The sequence below is a fragment of the Lampetra fluviatilis genome, chromosome 21 (genome assembly GCF_964198595.1).
Source record: "Lampetra fluviatilis chromosome 21, kcLamFluv1.1, whole genome shotgun sequence".
NCBI lineage: Eukaryota > Metazoa > Chordata > Hyperoartia > Petromyzontiformes > Petromyzontidae > Lampetra > Lampetra fluviatilis.
In genome coordinates this window covers 610878-635288 of record NC_136295.1, presented here as the reverse complement: position 1 = coordinate 635288, position 24411 = coordinate 610878, and the positions used below count along the sequence as shown (strand labels likewise).

The window sequence follows — 24411 nt, the reverse complement described above, 5'->3', positions numbered from 1 at the left end:
TTTACCTCCTTCCCATATATGTCCCTCCGCATGAAAAACACGTTAGGTGCCCATCAAGCACATGGCCTTCAGTGTTGAAACGCTCCTAAAATTAAGCACTTCCTCGAAGGCTGGTGTGACTAATGAAATGACTAAAAAAATAATTTCGTGTGCACAGACAGATGTATGTATATGTACGAATGGTGACCTTCTTTCGCACCGTACGTAGCCAAATGTGCTCATTGGAGGTGCAGGGGAAGGACAACAAACTCCACGCAAAAAGCAGTTCTAAATAAATGAGTTTTCAATGTAGATTTAAAAGTGCATAGCTCCAGTGGCTTCCTAATATCGGGAAAAAAGAGCGTTCCAGACAGCGGCAGAAGTGCATCTGAAAGCGAGCGATGCAGTAACCATCTTTTTTTATGGTTATCCAAAAGCTGCTGCGAGCATTACCGGAGTTCGAGTGATGGTTTATGCTCCTTGACGAGATCAGCAAGGTAGTGTGGTTCATTTGTGGCAAGCACTTTGTGTGTAATGAGTGCGATCTCATAATGTATTTGTTCAGCAACCGGAAGCCAATGCAGCTCGATGAGCACTACCATCACAACACGTGCCAAAATTTTTTATACATGCTACAGCTTGGTAATGTTTTGCTAGACGTCCCGTAGAGTCGTGACAATAACCGAGCCTTGTCGATACTACGCTACACACCACCGTGTTGTCTATGCCATGATTCAATCGTGATCGAATGTGTTGTGAAGTTCCGATAAGAAATTTGCAGGACCTAACTATATTTTGCACGTGGTGATCAAACGACATTCTGGTAGAGTATGGTGCCGAGGCTCTTGAGAGGAGTAGAAAACTGAATCCTGGAGTCAGTGACCGCTATACCTGATACTCCCACAAATGTTTTTGCCTGAGCGCAGCATTTCGTTTCGTGCAAACCACACATGCACCGCTTGCATGTGATCTTTGAGGTTACCGAGGCTCTCCATATCTAACTTTGACTTCACTGCGATGTACAATTGTGTATCATCAGCATATTTCTGCCATATAATAGATCAACAGGATACATTCATGTTCACACTGAACCAGCACAAGGTGTGAAGATTCACCGACTCTCTTTGGGCACAATGCATGTGTGTGCCATCGGTACCTAATGCGTGCGCCTTACCTGCGGGTTTTTAAAGATGGCGTACTTTTCCTTGCGTGCCACAAACATGAGCATATTGGGGCTGTCCCGTGTCCAGTTCAGCAGGTTCTCCACCAGATTCTCGCTGTCTTCAAAAAAGCGCTCTGCAAAGCAGCACAGCAGTCCAAGGAGCCACAGCGGAAATCAGTACCACCCGGTAGCAGCAACGTTTTTGGTCATACCAATGTATTGTGAAGCTAAGAGTAAATTATTTGATAAGCTGCTCATTTCAAATGGTTGTCACGCAATTTACTTCTGTTGGCCACAGACAGTTACAGCCACCTCAGTTTGCACTGATAAGTGAAATATCTGGCTCATTATCGATGCAACACAGAACGTACTGGTAACGTTATTTGTGTGCATGTATTTGTGGGTGCCTATGTACGCATTGTTTTATCATCGACTCCAAATATATTTTTGGGAATGTCTTGCAATTAATCAAATAAACGCCCAACTATATCTGTGATGAATATGATGAACGCTGCACTTCCCGTCGTTTTCATGCAGGGGGCGCTGCAAACCTACGCGCCCGTGCATGAACGACGGAGGCGCAGGGACAGACGTTCGATTACATTGGAATCGATCTGCAGACGGCGGTCTTCTCACACGGCCAGCAGCTCTATGTCACCTTATCTCGATCCCGCAATCCCAAACAGGTGAAAGTCCGCATCAAACCGAACCGCCAGCAAGGACAACTACTTAACGACGAGAGAAAATTCACACGAAATGTCGTTTTCAATTAAGTCTTCCAGATGTAAAATGATAGTTATATATAAACAACTTTCTCTATATGTCTATGATGAATATGATGAACGCTTAAGAGAGAGAATGAGGCGGTTCGGTGTTGATTCCCAGAATCGACTTGGCCCCCACCGACCCGACTTTGCCATTTGTTTTGCGACGATGACAATTTCCCATTTTCCCCACATACACTATCACAATCAACAAGTCGCAGGGACAAACGTTCCATTACGTTGGTAAGCGCACAACTTTATCTATCTTTCTATGATGAATACTATTGTTATATTTAGAGTATCGCCACATAGCTGAAGACATTTGTAAACAATACGGGCATTGCAATATCCCTGTGTATATCCCACAATGGACAGGCTTTCAGCTGTTTCTTGGAGTACCATGGAGGCTTATGCTTAAGTCTGGCAAAATCTCCCGATGATGCTGGATGTAATTACAAGCGAAATGTCGTACTAAAATTGTAAATGTTGTGGGTTAACTCTCCAAAACACCGGTGTGCTGAACTAGTAAATAATTGTCACGTTTTGTTTATGTGACAAACATTACTAATTGGCTGTGTCTAGTGGTCACGGGTTCTTACACGTGTCGATATAACCCAACATTTTTAATTAAAAATACTGGTCGCGAAAGCCTACGTATCAAACAGATCTTTGTTTACATTTGGTCAGTCAATGAGAGCGACATACGCTCTGAGCCAAAGCGCACCCCACTCCCCCCACGATTAGATTATCATGGTCACGATTACATTTTTTACGTCGATTTTTTCTTTCTTTTAAGAATGTATTATCCAATGTTATCACGGTATAAGCTCAAGAGCCACGCAGAGCTCGCCAGTTTTTAAGAAAACACGCCCCGCCCACCGTCATTATTACTCCACCTCAGTCTCTCTTGCTCTGCCTTAGTTCCGTGTGCTTTTGTGAGCATTTTAGACCCATAATAATGCGTGGGGGAAACGCCTGCAAGTGTGTTAGTGCCGGAAATGAGTCCAAAGCGTAAAGTACAGTTTAACTTTGGATGTTAAAATGCAAGCAAATGAGGTGGGTCAAGGCAGCAAGTGGCAGGTGGATTGTGCGTCGTGAGTGCCAGGTGGATTGTGCGTCGTGAGCGCCAGGGGAATTGTGCGTCGTGAGCGTCAGGGGGATTAAACACAGTTTGCATGAGATTAAACAGTCAGTGGGTGGAACGAATGAATGAGTGAGAATATCACAGGAACAGTAACCATGGTAGTACCGATACATGAGTGATAAAGAGGAAACTGACCATCTGTGAGAGAGTGATCAGAGTTGTGAATCGGTGAGTGCTGTGTACCCATGTGTAATTCTGGAATGACTTCGACCAGGGACCAGTCCGGACTGCCGTCCGTGTGGGACTTCTCCGCCAGGCTGTCGAGGACTTGCCGCACTGTCTGACGTTCATCCACCATCATCGTCTTTGAGCTGCTATCCGTTAAATGAATGCGAACCACCAGCTGCCAACACACGCAAACAGCAAGAGACGGAACATGCAGCGTCACAATCACACATGTATGCCAGATAGAAACAAACAGATTTAGAACAGAGGTGTAGAGAAACACAGGGTTAACCTCCACACATTTTCAGATGACACGCATCCCTTCCACCTCTATCTGCCCCTCCCCCCACCCTTCTTCCACTGCCGCAGTCTCCGTGCTCTCAATCCTTCCTGGCTAATCTCCTTTCAGTCCTAAGCCTTCCTTCCCACAGACTATTCCTCTCTTCACGATGACGCTGCCACTTCTACTCTTGCGTTGACTCTCCCTTCCTCTCCCAGCACCCCTCGCTGCTCTGCGTTCCCCACTTACCCCCCCCCCCCCGTGGCCCTCTATTCATGGATTTCTGCCCCCCTCAAAGCCGAGCGCTGCTGGAAAGCCTCCCACACTCAGCCCAGACCCTCGCAGCAAACCTGTTTTCTAAATTTTTTGCAGATCTTGAATCTGCAACACTGCACAATGTCCTTTCTGCCTTGCCCATCATCAACTCTTTGCCACCATCAACAACTTGCACCATCCCTCTGATTCTACCGGATCGTTTCCTCCCAATACCCAATGCTCTCTTCTGCTCTGGCCTTCCCCCCACCATTTCTCCTCTAAGGTTGAGCACATTCAGTCGTCCATTCTGCCTATCACTGCTCCATCTTCTTCACTTTCCTCTCCTCGCATCACTGCACCCCCTCTCTCTCCACGTCCACCCCGACATATTCATCGGAGCTCTCCACAGCCATTTACAAAACTCACCCCCTATCTCTTCACCCCTTAAGCCCATTCCTGCCTCCCTTCTTCCTTTCTTCCTCCCCGTATCCTTCCCTACCTCGTGTCCCTCTTCAATTTCCCCCTCTCCAGTGGTGTCTTCCTCCTCCAACTTAAAATCTGCCGTTATTTTTCTTCTCAAAACAGGACCCTGCGGAGTGGGCTGGTAGGAACGAATAACCAAAGAATATAAACATAATGTATTATTACACTTGTTTAGCCAGGAAAGCCCCACTGAGTCTAAAGGTTTTTGTAGGGTCCTGCCAAGTGTTTGCAGTAGGGGGCGATGTTGCTACACCTAATCGGACGATACGAAGGGAGAGTTTGAGGCCTAGTTCTAGGCTTTAGGCCTAGCTGTAGGCTTTAGGCCACTGTGAGTTAATTTTTAATTTAAATGTTTTAATTATTTATGTAAAAGCTTTAAATGTAAATGTTTCTATTTAAAAACATCAGGGAATGTAACATTGTTAAACATTAACTCCCTTTCACACACGCGAGGGTACGATACGAAGGGAGAGTTTGAGGCCTAGTTCTAGGCTTTAGGCCTAGCTGTAGGCTTTAGGCCGCCGTGAGTTAATTTTTTATTTAAATGTTTTTTTATTATTTATGTAAAAGCTTTAAATTTAAATGTTTCTATTTAAAAGCATCAGGGAATGTAACATTGTAAAACATTAACTCCCTTGCACACACGCGGGGGTACGATACGAAGGGAGAGTTTGAGGCGTAGTTCGAGGCTTTAGGCCGCCGAGTTAAATTTTAATTTAAAAGTTTTAATTAAAAGCTATCTCAGGGAATTATAAGGGAATGTTACACTTGTTTAGCCAGGAAAACCTCTATAATTTAAATGTTTTAATTAAAAGCTATGAGGGAATTATAAGGGAATGTTACACTTGTTTAGCCAGGAAAGCATCATTGAGTCTAAAGGTTTTTGTAGGGTCATGCCAAGTGTTTGCAGTAGGGGGCGATGTTGCTACACGGACGGACAGACGGACGATATAATCTATTGTAGGCTGGTTCACTTCGTTCCTACCAGTAAAACCTTCCCTTGACCCCAATATTCCTGGCAACTATTACCCTATTTCTTTGACTTACTTCGCAACAATTCTTGAACGCCTTGTTCATAACCGGCTCTCCCACCACATGTCTTCACATTCCCTATATCCTCAATTTCAGTCTGGTTTCCACCCTTTTTTATTCCACTAAAACAGCCCTTCTCAATGTACAGAACCATCTTGCAAATTATTTTCTCCCATGCATCATTATTCTGGACCTTTCCTCCACCTTTGACACTGTTGATCACCCCACTCTAAAACTAAACTATTTTTTGTTACCAGGTAAGGTCTACTGAGCTATGTACAGTGAGGGAAAAAAGTATTTGATCCCCTGCTGATTTTGTACGTTTGCCCACTGACAAAGAAATGATCAGTCTATAATTTTAATGGTAGGTTTATTTGAAGTGAGAGACAGAATAACAAAAAAATCCAAAAAAACGCATGTCAAAAATGTAATAAATTGATTTGCATTTTAATGAGGGAAATTAGTATTTGACCCCTCTGCAAAACATGACTTAGTACTTGGTGGAAAAACCCTTGTTGGCAATCACAGAGGTCAGTTGTCTTCTGAATCATTCAGATGTTCATTGGCAAACTTCAGACGGGCATGTATATGTGCTTTCTTGAGCAGGGGGTCCTTGCAGGCGCTAAAGGATTTCAGTCCTTCACGGCGTAGTGTGTTACCAACTGTTTTCTTGGTGACTATGGTCCCAGCTGCCTTGAGATCATTGACAAGATCCTCCCGTGTAGTTCTGGGCTGATTCGTCACCGTTCTCATGATCATTGCAACTCCACAAGGTGAGATCTTGCATGGAGCCCCAGGCCGAGGGAGATTGACAGTTCTTTTGTGTTTCTTCCATTAGCGAATAATCACACCAACTGTTGTCACCTTCTCACCAAGCTGCTTGGCGATGGTCTTGTAGCCCATTTCAGCCTTGTGTAGGTCTACAATCTTGTCCCTGACATCCTTGGAGCTCTTTGGTCTTGGCCATGGTGGAGAGTTTGGAATCTGATTGATTGATTGCTTCTGTGAACAGATGTCTTTTATACAGGTAACAAACTAAGATTAGGAGCACTCCCTTTAAGAGTGTGCTCCTAATCTCAGCTCGTTACCTGTATAAAAGACACCTGGGAGCCAGAAATCTTTCTGATTGAGAGTGGGTCAAATACTTATTTCCATGGTTAAAATGCTAATCAATTTATAACATTTTTGACATGCGTTTTTCTGGATTTTGTTGTTATTCTGTCTCTCACTGTTCAAATAAACCTACCATTAAAAGTATAGACTGATCATTTCTTTGTCAGTGGGCAAACGTACAAAATCAGCAGGGGATCAAATACTTTTTCCCTCACTGTAGCTCTGTTTCCGAAGTGACTTGGTCACAAATGTTCGCTTAACGAAGTCCCTCATTACGTGGAAAATTATAGTAGCCAAATAATTCTACATATATGTTTCTAAACGTCAAGGGAAAAACCAAAGGATCTGGAGAAAAATCCACATGACCATGGGGAAAACGTGCAAACTCCAAATATACAGGCATCAGGGTCAGGATCAAATCCACGACCCCCTGCATACCAGGCGAGGAAGTTAACATCTCCCTTCTGTAGCACCCACTCTTATTTCCACTCTTCTACCTCGGCATTTCTGGAAACCCTCTCTTGGCTCAAGTCTCACCTTCCCGCTCGCACATCCTCAGTCCCCTGAAATCACTCCGTTTCCGCTCACTCCCATCTCAGTGTCCGGTGTTCTGCCGGGTTTTGTTCTGTGTCCCTTCTATTATCTGCATAGTTTGTCTCTTAAATCTGTTATATCCTCTTTCCGCTTTCCTCGTCATTTATATGCTGATACCACAATTTTCTTCTTTCCTTAATTTATCCATGACTTTTCCTCTCCTATCACATCCCATCTGGCTGCCATCCAATCCTGCATAGCGCAACACTCTATCGTCCCAATCCTTCCAAAGCATCAATCATTCTCTTTCTTGCCTCTCACTCTCCTCCTCCCCCACCAACCCATCTCCTTCCCTACTTTCTTTCTCACTCCCCATTCCTCTGCTCTCGACGTTGACATCACCTTTGACCTTTCCCACAGTTTACATACCCACATCTCCACCGCTACTTGCATCTGCCACGTTCATCTATTCAACAGGAGGAACATCCGCCCTCTGGTTTTAATTTCTGCTGCCAAACTTCTGGTTCATTCTCTGATCTTTAACTGTCTGGACTATGATTGTAATACTCTTATGTTTGGTCACCCTGCCTTTACCCTCACTCCCCTCCAAAAAATTGAGAAATGCTTCTGCAAGATTCATTTTCAATCTTCTCTTTAATTATCACGCCTCGCCTCTCCTGCTTCAACTCCCCCGGCTTCTCATTCACTACAACGCTGTCTTTACAAATCCCTGACACTTTTCTTACAATCGATTCATGGCTAAGCCCCACATCATCATCCCGCCACTCTGATCTCCTTATATGTCCCTTCTCGTCCTCTTCGTTCATAGACATCTCTCTGTCGCTCTCTGTCCCTCTATCTCCCTGTACCCAATCCCGTTTTTGGTTCTCAGTCTTTGCACCCCTCCACCAGAATCAACTTCCTCTTGTCCATTAAGCAGTCCTTCTCAACCTCTCTTAAAGCATCACCTCTTCTCAATTGTCCATTCTCTTCCTTTGCCCTCCTCTCGCCCCTCCACTTCTTCCCGTCCCTCCCCTAAAATTTCATGATCCCCAAGTACCCCTCTATCGCTGCACTCATTCCTCAACCCAAGTACACCCCTGTCAACCACATCTTTCCATTCTGCCATCGTTTTCTAAGTTATGTCGAGCACTTTGAGTGAAGGCGCTCTGTAAATATAAGTTAAATTAGATTATATCCAAGTGCATGAAAATAACACTAACTTTTACTTTCAGCTGGCTGCTAAAACTCTTGAATGTGGCCCGCAATAAAGTGCAGCAAACAGAGCGAGGCTTATGGGAAGATCGCAGAGGGGGACACAGTGCTCACCCCCAATACTCTATTAATTACCTACTGTGACCCTCACGGGCATTACTAATTGTTAACATTAGCCAAGTGACCAGTGGGTAGGAGCCTGGATGTCGAAATATCATCTTCAGAGACCGTTCTCCACCATGAAGCCTCAGATATATAATAGGCCAATGTGCGCACACTCCACTATGACAATCCACTGTTAGCATGTAAGCACACCACTATCAAATTGTAAGCACACGCATACCTTTTTTATTTGAGCCTCCTTGATTTTCTCTAGAGCCATTTTGATCTTCTCAGCTTTGAGTTTGGCTTCCTGTTCCTCCTACAAAAGAGGACAATCCCATACCACATTCGTTTACACTAGGCAACTTCCCTTCTGTGACAACGTTAGTCAACCAGGAAGGGGTCTGTTAACAAAGTCTTAGAAGTTTAAGTATATGTATAAGAATTTAATCATTTGTTGTTTTTGCATGTTGTTTTTGTTGTCCTTCCCCCGCACCTCCAATAAGAACGGTTGGCTACATATTGTATGAAAGAAGTTCAACATACATACGAATGCTCGCAGCCTTCCATCAATGCAACAGCGTAGATACGACCATTCATAGTTTTGTAATAATCTTCATAACAGAGAACGCATCATGGGTTATTACTGAAGATGGACCAATAGCAAATTGATGAAAGGTGATATGGGTGCGAGCTGGTTAAAATTATTTAGAAACATTTATTTGATAATGAAAAGCAACACGACAATGTTTATTATGATAAAAGTTGTCAATCTGTGCATATTGGTGACTATGACACCTGGGACAGAACCTGGCCAATGACAAACAAAAGTGAAAAGTACACAAACAAGTATGGAAATGTGCAAGTTGGGAACTGCACCGAGAGACAGAACTCATAGATCAGAGAACAAACTCGTTACGTGGACTTCTAAGAAGTGTGCATGGACAGGACACGTCACTAAAATAATGGCCAATGGACAAGGCTGGAGACAGAATGGCAGCTAAACGAGGGAAAACACGTCCAAGAGGATGAACCAAAAAATAATAAGATTCCATTGGCAGTTTTATTTTGGTTTTGAGTGAACAGCCGCACTCACAGAGGTCTTGCCCATGTATTTACAAGTGGCAGCAGTGTAGAGAGCTTACTTTTGTTTTGGATGATCAACTCCCATTATAACCTACAAGATATAATTAAACTTGCCAACTTTGATTGGCTTTTGGAATGTTGCAATGAAATGGCAATGCAATGAGTTATATATTTACAACATGGAAGTTACAATCTCACAACGCTGAACACGTTTTGACGTGCTCAGCTTTCTAACAAGAGGCATGGGAAAGTACAAATGGGTAGGCAGCCAGAAACTGGCACTAACAATGTCCAAGCTCCATGGACTGCCAATAGGGGGCGATAGTTGCTGTGTACAGGGACTCCTCTACTTACGAACGAGTTAAGATTCCTGGTCTTTTCTTAAGTCGATTTGTCAATTCTAAACATGCTGTAGGCGTGTACACTAAACATGGGGAATGGCTTTAAAAGTTGTGTACTCTCCTGTATATGAAGATGCCAATGGTTCTTCATGTTCTGCAGATGTAGATGCCACCACCGCCATCTATTGCGCAGCGGTTGAATTTATGACTCTTGATCCGAACAGGCAATTGGACATACGGACAGGTTTGCGCGTATCTCTGAAAGTTCACAAGTCGAATGTTCGTAAGTAGAGTAGCCGCTGTAACACCCAAATGAGTTGTTTAGAAAGTATTTTTTTGCCACAAGTACATGTGGTTACTGCAGACTTGATACCTTGCAAAAGGAATCTATTTGGTGTTTGAACCTCTTAACACCTGTTGTATTGCCAGAAAGGGGTCAAACTTATTACTATTTTGCAACATTTTTGATACTCCCAAAAAAGGTCCCATAGATAAAAAATAAATATTTGTCAAATTTAGACCATGACACAGGCACACAATGGCCTACTCTTCACAAATTACATTATGGGATATATTTAATGTGGTATATTTAATATCCCTGTGTGAAAACAGATGGCGTGCATGTTATGGTTGATACACCTGCAGTAATGAACAGGGCAACCACTGCAATGCACCTCTGAACATCTGCAAAAAGCAGCAAATGTGCTCCCGCTAGGCCATGAGACTACCCCAAAACAACAGGTTTGTGCATTTCAAATATAGTGTCCAATGTTTACATGTACATTTCTCACAAAATGTATTTTCACCAATATTTTACATTGAAGAATATTAGCCAAAATGGTGCGGAAACCATTGTGCTAAGGATACTTGGGCATTGTACACACTTACATGATGAGATTTCAGCACTCCATCTCCTCACTGGCGACATAATGCTTGGCCATTGGCCATCATCCCTTCTAGGGCAGTGTCCTGCCAAACCCACTTACCTTTTAATTAAGTTTGGATGTCATTAACCTGCGGATGCTCTCTATGCCATGTGTTCTCCTCTTTAGATATCTCCAAACTTCTTACAGTATATTTAAGTTTTCGTTCGATCATTTTCATTAATAGCCGCACGAATGAGTTAAGCCACAGCGCACGAAATGTCCAAACTGAATGTATGTTGAACTACTTTCACACCATACATAGCCAACCGTGCTAATCGGAGGTATGGGGGAAGGGCAACAAACTAAACACAAAAATAATATTCTAAAGAAATTAATTTTCAATTTAGATTTAATAGTGCATAGCTCCAGTGGCTTCCTAATATCGGAAGAGCGTTTCAGACGGCTGCAGAAGTGCATCTGAAAGCGAGCGATGCAGTAGACATCTTTGTTCGATGATTAGCCAAAAGCTGCTGCGAGGATGATCGAAGTTTGCACGAGGGTTTATGCTCCTTGACGAAATTAGAAAGGTGTTGTGGTTCATTTGTAGCAAGTACTTTGTGTGGTATAATGAGTGCAACCTTATAATATGAACTAATTTTATGCTCCAGGCATTTTTATTATTTGCTTAGTAAATCAAAAATCCACTATCTGCTGCCCTGGATAAAAACAAACAAATAATCCAGATAAACAATACCGTACATAGGTAAACAATACATAGATATATTATCTGGATTAAAATGTTTTAGCATTATTCATGTTTTTGTTTCATCCAGACCAGCGGACTGCACGAATGAATCAAAAATCTCTACACACAAATGCAGCAATTGAACAGGGCCATTGAGTGCATGTCACGAAGCGGTGACAAGACAGAGCATGTGCAAGTATACAATCGTGTTCGTGTTGGCATTTGTTAATACTTTTTTGTAAAGGAAAGTTAGTAAAGCATAGACATAGAGGTGGTGGGCGAGTGGCAGGATCATGCAACACCAATGGGGGGCGCAACTGGGATCAGCAGTCACCTGTGTCAGCAAGTGGTTGGGTTTTCCCGCCAGGTTTCGCACAAGCACTGAGGTCCTCCTATCCAGATACGGGTGCTTGGGTGTGCGCGAAACACGAGAGGAAGAGAAGGCGAAGCGAAGGGGTGCACAATGGGCAAAGAGGCTTCACACGTTATCAGCCACGGCATGCAGGGTGCCCAGTCCACGCGCAACAGCATTCTCAACCCACCACCACCATCAGCACTACCACCAGCACCACCACCAACCACCACCAACCACCACCACCAACCACTAGCACCACCACCACCCGGCCGGCTCTTGACGTGTTACACCAAGTGACACCGTTTAACTGAGGTGACGTCGCTTCACGGTAACACCAGCAAAATAGCAAGGGTGAATATTTATTTATTGTTTATTATTGTTGTTTACCCAAGAAAGCCTCACTAAGTTTCACGATTCCTTTTCAAGAGGGTCCTGCCAAATGTTCACACCTTGATTAGGATGGTTGGCTACGTGTGATCTGCAAAAGAAGTTGAATGTACATACGTACACACTCCTGTGTACATTTCAATTAAGTAATTAGCAGGGTTTTTTTTTACTCTGGAAAATTTGAGTCATGACGCCAGCACACAATGGAACGTCGCAAGATCGTTAACGTCCACTGTGAACCAGCTGGGGTGCATTATGGTCAATATTCACTGTAGTATTTAACAGGATTGTAACACCATGAACGTCTGCAACGGTGATTGCCCTTACACTAGGCCATGTGGCAGCTCAATAATAAATATTGCTCTTGCTCTTGGTGATGCTCGGTAGAAATGGGGAAAATAAACCATTTTGATAACCAATGCAATGATGTCATTGTTATAATTTAACTAAGAATGCAGAGGGGCTTCAACACTTGGAGCATGCAAGCAAACAAGGTTGAGAACCAGCACCCAGCAGAACCTACAACAGAAGTAAGAACAATCACAGCAACATTATGGCTTAAGACCCCACATGAGATACACATTGCTGCACAAGTGGCAGCGCCCGAGATTTATTTGGTTGGTCACGATCACGAAAGACACCGCTCAGCATCCTCTTCTGAAGCATTTGTTGGGGGCACAGGCTTCAACTACTTCCGCATCACAAGGCCCAAACCACATCCTGACTAAAATTCTAGAAATTTGGAAACACCCTTCTGCCTTCTCTTTCGAATGAGAAGAAGACTTCTGACTTGATCCTGCTCATCTCTCTGGCCACTTAACCAAGAGTGCAATTTCTCCATCATCATATTCTTACCAGAGTTTATCCACAGTGTTTGATGCTACCAATATCCAATGCTATACTGTTTAGGCTCACCAATGATCATGCTGCACTTACCTGATGAGCATATAGGCAAAGCATCGCTCCAGTCTAAATAAAGATTCTGATTATGATGCAATATCTGTGTCTGGACCTGATTGTTAATCTGGGGACTTCCTTGTTGATGCATTTATACAAAGGTCAGTAATTTGCCTGGCACCCATTCTTCCCTTCTCTACGTAGACAGAGCTTTCTTCCCCAACGTTAACCATCACCTTATGATGCCGCATTGGATTGTGCAACTCGGTTCATCTGAATGTCCTCTGAGATGGTGTGATTGTTGGTGGTTAACAACAGCTGTTCCTCTCCCAGTCCCCAGCTCAATAAAACACATCAACGTTTTGAACATTGCAGCTGTTGATGAGGAAAATGGCAACAAGTAAACACATTTTAAGCGATTAAAAAAAATTATGGGTTCGGCCATGTCTCGTCAAGCACAGTTTGAGCCATCAGACGCAGCCAAACCAATTTAACAGTCACGTGCACAAGCGGTTTAACGATGCACCAATTACGATCATTACGGCGCACCCACAGGCAAGTTGGAAAACAATCCTCACAGCCAAACCACAGCGATTAGAGATGGGACGTATTTGCTTGGTATTGCACCCAGCATCTTGAGTACGGCACCGAGGAAGCGGGAGGGCGCCGACGCGTCATACTGGGAGGCGGCCGACGCATCACGCTGGGAGGGAGCCGATGTGTCGCGCTGGGAGGGGGCCAACGCGCCACGCTGCTGTGCGACGTTGCGCCATTACCTCATTGACGGGCGTCGTCATGGAGGCCTGCTGGGAGAGGTCGGACTCGCGTGAGCGCGACCGCTCCGAGTCCTGGCTGGATGCAAGCGAGGCGAGGCTGGAGCGAGACGATGTCGAGTCGGAGCTGACGTCGCCCGATTTGGACTCCTGGGCGACTCTGTCCGTGGGGGCAGGCTGCTGCTGAGGAGGGTGTATAACCGCCGGCTGGGCAGCTACGGACGCAGCGGCCTCCTCGATGCTGAGGGAAGCCTGCTCCAGCTGCGCCGTCAACTCCTCCAGCGATAGCTGTGCTTGGTCGCAGGCGTTGACCTTGGCGTGAGACTTCGCCGAAGCCGGCTTGACCCGCACACCCGCTGCTACGGGTGCAGGGATAGCCCTGACCGGCTCCGGCGCCGCAGGAGGCTTAGGAGCAGCAGCAGGCTGCGAGGGCTCTTTGGTGATGTTCTCCAGCTCCTGGCCCATGGAGCACAGGTCAGCCATCAGAGCGTCGAGGTCCACTTCCTCTCCCTGGTTCAACGCCTCTGGAGAGGACACACAAGGGGGGTGCGTCAACACGGATCTGTGTTTTTAAAACACGTAGATTTTTTTTCACAACCAGTGCTATGACTTATGATTGGCGGTGCCTATGTGTGTCACACTGCCTGCTCAATGCTACACAGCCAAAAAACGGAAGTTGTCAAGAAAACAAACGTTCCAAGCTATTCTTCAGAGGGAGTTTGGGTTTAGATCGTGTAAATCTCAATGCATCATTGAACCCACCACTACCCGACAGAGCAAAAAAGTAAGGTTTGTCCCATAAAAAAAACATACCAATTAGTTACGAGTGGAGCACACCAGGGTTGAGTGGGTGAGTGTGTTGAAAGGTTGAGTGGGTGAGTGTTGAGGGGTAGAGTTGGTGAGTGTGTTGGAGGGTAGAGTGGGTGAGTGTGTTGGAGGGTAGAGTGGGTGAGTGTGTTGAAGAGTAGAGTGGGTGAGTGTTGAGGGGTAGAGTGGGTGAGTGTGTTGAAGGGTTGAGTGGGTGAGTGGGTGAGTGTGTTGGAGGGTAGAGTGGGTGAGTGTGTTGAAGTGTTGAGTGGGTGACTGTTGAGGGGTAGAGTGGGTGATTGTGTTGGAGGGTAGAGTGGGTGAGGTTGTTGGAGGGTAGAGTGAGTGAGTGTGTTGAAGGGTTGAGTGGGTGAGTGTGTTGGAGGGTAGAGTGGGTGAGTGTGTTGAAGGGTTTAGTGGGTGAGTGTGTTGGAGGGTAGAGTGGGTGAGTGTGTTGGATGGTAGAGTGGGTGAGTGTTGAGGGGTAGAGTGGGTGAGTGTGTTGAAGGGTAGAGTGGGTGAGTGTGTTGGAGGGTAGAGTGGGTGAGTGTTGAGTGGTAGAGTGGGTGAGTGTTGAGGGGTAGAGTGGGTGAGTGTGTTGAAGGGTTGAGTGGGTGAGTGTGTTGGAGGGTAGAGTGGGTGAGTGTGTTGGAGGGTAGAGTGGGTGAGTGTGTTGGAGGGTAGAGTGGGTGAGTGTTGAGGGGTAGAGTGGGTGAGTGTGTTGGAGGGTAGAGTGGGTGAGTGTGTTGGAGGGTAGAGTGGGTGAGTGTTGAGGGGTAGAGTGGGTGAGTGTTGAGGGGTAGAGTGGGTGAGTGTTGAGGGGTAGAGTGGGTGAGTGGGTTGAAGGGTTGAGTAGGTGAGTGAGTGAATGTGTGAGCGAGGGAGCGGCTAAGTGTGTTTGTGCTTGAAAAGTGTGGATGAAATGCAACAGGCAGTCCAGTAGGCAAAGTCATCGATATCGGTGGAGGAATGAAGTTGACGGAAACAGTAACCATGGTAGTAGTGATAGAAGAGTAACGAGGAGATGACTGACCACCAGTAGGCGAGTGAGTGGAGTGAATCAGTGAGTGCTGCATCATCAATCACCTTTACTGCTCAATGTTCAATTCTATCGAGTGCAGTGAGTTAGGAGCTGGGTGCAGCACCCCAAACATGGGGCCGAATTTGTGCTTTACATTACAGCAGTAACGCTCGTTGAGTCAATGCTGAAAGATTTGGCGTGAAGGAAAAAAATCGATAAGTCCTTTGCTAGACAATTCACACAGCCATTCCGCGAGTGCTCTGTGAAAGCGGACCTGCAGAATTCACAATACCAAACCAGCACTTACCGTGGAGGTTATGCATTGAAAATCTGTATCGGAAGTTAGCCAAGTTGGATTCATTCTTCGCAAGTTTGGCCACAGGCGCCTTGTTCGTGTCCAAGTCCTGAAAAACCAAACAAGGCACGGGGTCAACGTCTCGGAAATAAAAAAAATAAGCACGGCACTTGAAAAAAGGGTGACTGATTATACCCTCGTTATAGGTGTAATGCTACACGGTGGGTTCCATCCTAACACTGACACCTGCTGCATATTTGGAGTTTGTGTGTCTCTCTCACTCTCCCTGTGGTTGCGTGGATTTTTATCCAGGTCCTTCAGATTTACCTCCACATTTAGAATCAACTTTATGCGTTTTTGAGTATTTGCCTGCTATAAATATCCACGCGATAAGCTACTTCATTGAGCTATCATTTGTGATAGCCAGGTCGCTTCTGAAAACGAGCTACACACCTCAGTGGGCCTTACACCTGGAAAAATAAACAAAAGTTTTGCTATAGGTGGTTTATTTACTATTTAGTTATTTGTATTAATGCGTGGGCCCATTACGTCACGTTGTGACGCAAGTACACACCATCAACATAAGCGAAACCGGTTATAAAAAGCTGGGGATACAAAGATGGGGAACGGGTGCTCGCTACCCCAAACCATACCAGGGTCCCACGGAAAGGGGCACGGGTGACTTTTTTAAGCAAGGGTAAAGAGGGATAAAAGCGAAATACAGCTGCCAAAGATAAGAAAAACATAAGAGGTGACCTAAACCAGCATTTTATCTTTCGACCCCTCTGAATCCGGCTCTTGTCTAATCTGCAGTGGTTACGCACCTTTTCCTCAGTCCCTGTCTCCCAACCCTCCATCCTGCTAACTTACTTCATGTCTTGTATAAGGTGGGACCATCTGGCCTCGAGTTTAGGTGGATTCATAACAAAGGGAGTATGTGAGAGTGTGGATGACCGGAATTGCATCACCTTGGTGAGCGTGTCGAGCTCTCCCAGCCAGTTCCCAAACATCTTGTCCAGATCTTCAGCATCATCGTGGTCACTGTCCTCCTCGGCTGGGTGCTCCAGCTCCTCGTCCGACTGCTCCATGTGACTGCGTACCGCTGTGTGTGTGTGTGCATACCGCTCTGTATCACTGCATACCGCTCAGCGCGCGCGCCTGCCGCTCAGCGCGCGTGCCTGCCGCTCAGCGCGCGCGCCTGCCGCTCAGCGCGCGCGCCTGCCGCTCTGTGTGTGCCTACCGCTCTGTGTGTGTGCGTATCGCTCTCTGTGCGCGTACCACTGTGTGTGTGTGTACTGCTCTCTGTGTACACCGCTCTGTGTGTGTACCACTCTGTGTGTGCACCGCTGTGTGTGCACCGTTCTGTGTGTGTGTGTACCGCTCTGTGTGTGTGTGCACCGCTCTGTGTGTGTGTGCACCGCTCTGTGTGTGTGTGCACCGCTCTGTGTGTGTGTGCACCGCTCTGTGTGTGTGTGCACCGCTCTGTGTGTGTGCACCGCTCTGTGTGTGTGTGCACCGCTCTGTGTGTGTGTGCACCGCTCTGTGTGTGTACCGCTCTGTGTGTGTACTGCTCTGTGTGTGTACCGCTCTGTGTGCCTACCGCTCTGTGTGCGTATCGCTCTCTGTGCGCGTACCACTGTGTGTGTGTGTGTACTGCTCTCTGTGTGTACACCGCTCTGTGTGTGTACCACTCTGTGTGCACCGCTGTGTGTGCACCGTTCTGTGTGTGTGTACCGCTCTGTGTGTGTGTGTACCGCTCTGTGTGTGTACCGCTCTGTGTCTGCACCAGTGTATGTGTATACCACTTTGTATGTGTGCACCGCTCTGTGTGTGTGTGCACCGCTCTGTGTGTGTGTGCACCGCTCTGTGTGTGTGTGCACCGCTCTGTGTGTGTGTGTACCGCTCTGTGTGTGCACCGCTCTGTGTGTGTGCCACTGTGTATGTGTGTACCGCTCTGTGTGTGTGCGTGTACCACTGTGTGTGTGCGTGTACTGGTGTGTGCGCACCAGTCTGTGTGCATGTGCGTACCACCCTGTGTGTGTGCGTACTGCTGTGCGTGTGTGTGTGCGTACCACTATGTGTGCGTATCGATCTGTCAGCGTCTCGGACTGTTGAGAGCTTTCAGGCCAGAACCTTCGACTCCTCTACCTGTAAAATAAAACAAATCAAAAATACGAATGGAGTAAAAAAACTAAACCCACAGGCATGCTATTCTCAACAGTGACAAGTAGAAATACCATGCCAGTATAATGGTGGTAACAGTATCCACAATTGTTCTGCAGTACTACAGTAAGTTAGTCACATACAGCTGAGCATCGATTATCTGGCGCGAGATTATCTGGCTTCCAACATTATCCGGCGGTCCCGGGCCGATCCGGCGAAACCAGCAAAACTTCTCCAAAGACTGCATCGGTCCGGCGATCTTCAAACACGTGGTTGTGTTGAAACAAGAGCGTAGTAGTAATACGTACACCACCCCATGCCGAGTCTTCGAGATTGGAGTGGAAAGTACGGTACAGTAAATACAGTAACTTTTTACATAAGGATATTTATTTTTGTCTATTTGTATTTTTATTTACGCCAATTTCATAGCGTAAACACATTTAAAACACAAAAAACCATACACATAATACCTACAAACATAATGCGCAAACACATTTTAAATCATGATTCGTGATTATCCGGCATTTTTGAAAATTCGGTGCCACCTTCCCCCCCGAAGCCGCCAGATAATTAATTATCTACTGTATTAGATATCTCCTCCAAAAGACTAACGCGTTACAAGACAGATATCAATAGTTCATTATATTATTTTCATAATCTTGATTTGGAAGTGGAGAAGGATGGTAAGCTACCATTCCTGGATGTTCTGTTTGAGAAGAGGCCTGACAGCTCGTTGGGACACTGTCCACAGGAAAGCCACCCACACATATCCTATCTAAAACCTGATTCCCACTACCATCCGGCCCAGAAGAATTCCCTCATCAAAACACTACACCATAGGGCCCACTGCATCTCCGACCAATACCACCTAGCCAGTGAACTGGAACACCAGGCCCTCAAGATGAATGGGTACTCGGACCGCATTATTCGCAAAGCTGTTTCTCCAACCATGGAGAAACAATCTCCTGAGAAACCAATCAAAACTATCACTTTACCATACATAGCAGGTGTTACCAAAAAAAAATCCAAAATCTTTAACAAATACAAGATCCAAGCACAATTCAATACAGTACACAAAATCCGTGATCTAATCCCATCTGTGAAGGAGGTCATTCCTGACATGCAATACCCTGGAGTCAACAAGCTGAGTTGTACCTGCGGTAGCAGTTACATTGGGAAAACGAAACGACATGTCTCGGACCGTGTTCGCGAACACAAGGCAGATCTGAAACATAGCAGAACCAATACCTCTGCTGTAGCTGACTATTGTTATAACGCTGTGGGCTCGCATGATATTGTTTTTTCCGAGACCAAGGTACTCTACAAACCTTCAGGCTACTATCAAAGGTTTGTTCATGAAGCCATCCAGATATATAAACAGACAAAACTTCAACCGAGAAGATGGATATAAATTGCACAATCATTGGAAGGATGTTATCAACCAGGTAATGCCTTAACTGGTTGTTTGTTTCTACCTACGTTACTTTACCGAAAGAACCAAAGAGTATGTATTTTGATAATATTTTTTAAACCTGTATATACGAGTCCTGTACTAAATGTCTGTGTGTTGACAGAGACAGATAGGCACTGTAACTGACACAGCTCATGTGTAAACACTCAATGGAGTTAGGCAAACATCCAAATAGAGGAGCACACAACTTGGGCAATAATTGGTAGCAGATATGGCTGCCTTCCCCATTCGTCTGTGGGCCTCTGAGCGAACAACTACTGAGCATGTTAGATTCAATATGGTTATTGGCAGAAAATGGTTATCGGCAGATCCTTGTACTGTCACTTCTCGTCACATAATTCCAGGAACACACTGACGCACTTCTGCCATTGTGGAACCAACTTTAAAATGCCACCTTGATAGAACCATCACCAAACTGTTCCGTCCTCATCTTAGAATTAGGGGTGTAGCAACGAATCGATCAACTAATGTCCATTATGATATAAAGCTCACACACCACTCACGAATTGTGTTAGGTAACAAGAATTATGTTTGGGGCTCATATTTATTTTACTTGTTGGCCCATGAAAGAATTTAAAAAACACTTTTTCACGAGGATCATGTCAAGTTTTTGCAGTAGGTGGCGATGTTGCCGCTGCTGTGTGTAATATGCATTCAACTATTTTCATGGTAATTATTTAGCACTGCTGTATTTGGTCCAATACCGATTACACGGTGGTTGTGTTTTTCGCTTGACCCCACAGCCGTTCAGACGCTGCTGCTTTCTCACCACAACGAGGGAGAGAGATAATCCATCCTCGAGTTGAATTGTCACCCAGGAAAGCTACAATCACCGGGGCGGCTCTTTACATCAGACTTATAATAAGCAAAGCATGCTTTGACATCTTTGAAATTCCGTACAAATTGAAATGCTTACATATGTGTAGCCGCCCCGGTGACAGCAGTACACATCTGCTGAAAAATCTGAACAAAGAAATGAGCTAAGCTGTCGATTCTTTCAAACTTAAACCTGATATTGCATTTCACCCTTTCTTGCTCTGTCGACGTCTGGAAACGTCATTAGTTTTTCTTCCAATTCCATTCCGATAGCATTATGAAAAGGAATCCGAAAGAAAAACGAGAATAAAATAACTTTATCGGTAATGAGGCTCCCACAAGGCCATGCGGGAGGGAGTGGCACAGTTTTGTCGCTAGCTATCGGAGTGGTGGTCATATCACTGCGGTCCTCTGCAGTGAGTAAAACATCTTTGAAAGCAGCGGTGCTATTCCCCTCTAAATTAAATTAACGCTAACAGCTTACACGTTCTGAGATTCAGCGATGAATGGGACCCACCCTGCAACTTGCAGACATTTTTGCAACAGGAACAGGTTGACCCGTATATATTTGTCTGTTTACATACTCGTGCAATAGTCACCCTATGTCTGTTTCATGCTTCTGTAACTTAATTGTAATTGCATCACGATCAGTCTAAACACAATCTGCCTGAGCTGACTTGCGCCACAGAGGATTTATTATTTAACACTGGCGCTGCCTGCCTGACAGCAAGAAGGCCCTGGGTGAGATTCCCGACTTGGGCATCTTTCCGTGTGGAGTTTGTTTGTGCTCCCCCTGTTCTGCGTGGGTTTCCCAGGGGTTCGCCAGTTTTCTCCTCTCATAGCTAAAAAAACCCAACACAACTGAAAATGGCCAAACATCCCAAAGCTAAAAAACCCTGCAAATTATACAAACGGGATTATTCACAGCAATACCGTCCCTAGTGTGGAAACTTGGCAGGGCCCTCTGGAAAGTGTTGAGATACGGTGAGGATTTCCTGGGTTAATAAGTGTAATAATAGTAATGTTAGATGATACTGAGATACATGAAGTGAGATAGGGTATGTGGAAACCAGAGATTGATTCCCTGCTACAATTCGCATCAGGGACAAATCAGGTTGCTACCCTCTTGCACAGACCAAAACCTCGACGTATTTCTCAGTGAGCCTAGGCCTATCAATCGTGCAGAATTCTATCAAACTTCAAGACAACACCCCCAAGATCTCAGTACAAAGACGTAAATTCCGGATTTTCGGGGTCAAGCCCAGACAGGTGGCGACCCTATAGGCAGCGATATCAGCACCGACCCGTCCTGACAGGCGTAGGTGTAGTGGTGGTGTTGACGTGCGCCGACAGTGATGGATCACGGGGCGGCACGGGGTGCGGGGTTGGGCACGCGATGTGGGCGTGGTGTGGACGCGCGCGCCGGGAGTGAGAGATTACGGGGCGGCGCGGCGTGGGTGGTGAGGCGCGCTGACACGAGGTGGGAAAAGAGGATCGTAGCCAGCGCCCAGTGATTGGTCAAATGGGAGGGGTGCTCTCAGCGACGTCCGCAGGAGGTGCATAAAGGGGGACGCGCGAGAGCACTCGGGGTTGTTGTTAACCAGTTGAAGATCGAAGACGGAGTTGAAGAGGTAGTGCCCTGAGACCCCTAGTCCCGCTGTCCTTGTCAGGACCGGGGCCCTGTGTGGCTCGGAGGCGAGACTGTGGGACCCGTGGTCCGACGCCCATGTGGGTCGGGACTGTGGGACCCAGAGTCGAGAGGGACACCCCGGCTGGGTGTGTTCCGAGAGGCTACGGGGCGTAAGAGCCCGTGTTGGTGTAGCCAGGAGAACCGTGTGGGGTAGGCTGGTGTTAGCCACCCGTGTAACTAAGTGGGTGTTAGTCACCCGAGTAACTAAGTGGGTGTTAGTCACCCGAGTAACCAAGTGGGTGTTAGTCACCCGAGTAACCAAGTGGGTGTTAGTCACCCGAGTAACTACAGTGGGTGTTAGTCACCTGTGTAACGAAGTTGGTGAATAAAAGAGTGTGCTACCCGTGAAGTCGTCTCCCGCCGAGTTACTACATTACATAGGCAAGCGTGGCCACAACAACAATAACTGCCATCCACCACGAAGTGGCAGTGACGTCACCACAGCACTTGTGCCAAGCTACGAGCACTTTAAGGCCACGTGAAGTGTCGAACGCCCGCTGGTAGGTCACAGGACAGGCAAAAGTGCCATGGGTTAACTGATTGAGATGACTGGCCGATACACCACCTGTGATTACCGTATTTTCCCGCATATAATCCGTGGGGTATACCACTTTTTACAAACAAGACCCTGCGGGGTATATGGAGGTGCGGGCTATCCCAAAAATATTTTACACGTGTGACATGTCATAACTCGTTTAATTTTTTCATGGTAGGACTATCCACTATGCAACACTTACCTTTGACTAAATCACTGCTGAATAAACCACTCACACTAAAATTGCACATGGTATCGCGTTTTAAATTATTCAAATTGTTTCTACAATGAAACGACAATGTTTTAAGTGGGTGCACTTTGTTTACCGTAATACTTCAGTGGCTGTAGGGGGGTGTGAAAGTTTCAGCTGAGGCTATGGATTGCACAATGGGAAGGGCCTTAACAAGTGTCTCCTCAACGTGGAATCATAATTGCCAAGTCCCTTAGGCCGCTGCTATTAGCCGAGCACTATACAGTCGCGAACATGAGCTTTGTTTCAAACTTCCAATGGCTTTATTGCCAGAAGGCAATGGCGTTACCGTAGTGCCGCTATTATCTGCGCAGTGCGCAATCTACCAGTGCTAAAACTGTACTTACTTATCTACCAGTTATGTGTTACTATTTATTGGATATTTACTTTTGTTATATATATACTGTTCACTCGTTTCCGGTTAGTTTGTTTTCTTTGTGCACGTTATGATTTTAATGTTAACAATTGATAGTGGAATGAATTACAAATGTAAACTTTGTATTACTATGATGGAATTAAGCTGCGGTAACGACGTTAAAGATATGAAGGCATGCGGGGTATATGGAGGTGCAGCCTATCTGAAATTTGTTTTACACAAAACGCTATTTTTGCGGGGTATATGCGTCGGCAGATTTTATGCGTATGCAGGCTATATGGGGGAAAATACGGGACTACTGCGCCAACGAAGAGTGGTCAAACAACCACCACCACAACCACCACACAACCACCACAACCAAACAACCACCACCAAACAACCACCACAACCAAAAAAACCTACACTACCACCACAACCAAACAACCTCCACCACCACAACCAAACAACCTCCACCACCACAACCAAACCGCCTCCACCACAACAACCAAACAACCTCCACCACCACAACCAAACAACCACCACCAAACAACCACCACAACCAAAAAAACCTACACTACCACCACAACCAAACAACCTCCACCACCACAACCAAACAACCTCCACCACCACAACCAAACAACCTACACCACCACAACCAAACAACCTCCACCACCACAACCAAACAGCCTCCACCACCACAACCAAAGAGCCTCCACCACCACAACCAAACAGCCTCCACCACCACAACCAAACCGCCTCCACCACCACAACCAAACAACCACATCTTCTTAGGTTTTTTCGGTAAAGTCACGTAGAAAGTAAAATAAAATAAAAACAAAAATCACGACGTTTCGGAGGCAACACAAGTCTCCGTCATCAGGTGGGACCGTCACAGCCAGATTAGCTGTATCAAGTGAGGCAATGATTCAAGATGTAATCCCTTAAAAGCGAGTTGAGGGGGGAGGGAGAGGGAGGGGGGAGCTCATCAGACTATGAATCATTGCCTCACTTGATACAGCTAATCTGGCTGTGACGGTCCCACCTGATGACGGAGACTTGTGTTGCCTCCGAAACGTCGTGATTTTTGTTTTTATTTTACTTTCTACGTGACTTTACCGAAAAAACCTAAGAAGATGATTCCTTGCAGTCACGAAAGCTTCAAATCTAGAATCAAACAACCACAACCAAACAACCACCACCACAACCAAACAACCACTACCATACCCAAACAACCACCACCCAAACAACCACCACCCAAACAACCACAACAAAACAACCATCACCACCACCAAACAACCACGAAACAACCACGAAACAACCACCACAACCA

General features: G+C 45.8%; 1 protein-coding gene across 3 annotated transcripts in view; it reads right to left on the bottom strand.

Moving 5' to 3' along the window:
- The window catches only part of LOC144938118 (uncharacterized), a 101838-nt gene that overhangs the window by 52270 nt on the left and 25157 nt on the right, over positions 1–24411 (bottom strand). For 2 of the 3 annotated variants that reach the window (XR_013637815.1, XM_078865820.1), the window contains exons 2-9: positions 17874–17949; positions 16770–16903; positions 15814–15910; positions 13682–14202; positions 11601–11675; positions 8470–8547; positions 3233–3392; positions 1154–1275 (exon numbers count right to left, since the gene is read on the bottom strand). Coding sequence is in view for 2 of the 3 variants with exons in the window: in XM_078865820.1 (XP_078721946.1) it covers positions 1154–1275; positions 3233–3392; positions 8470–8547; positions 11601–11675; positions 13682–14202; positions 15814–15910; positions 16770–16889 (1173 nt within the window). In the remaining variant the exon portion in view is untranslated. The remainder of the gene's footprint in view (positions 1–1153; positions 1276–3232; positions 3393–8469; positions 8548–11600; positions 11676–13681; positions 14203–15813; positions 15911–16769; positions 16904–17873; positions 17950–24411) is intronic. The other variant, XM_078865821.1, reaches the window with a different exon arrangement.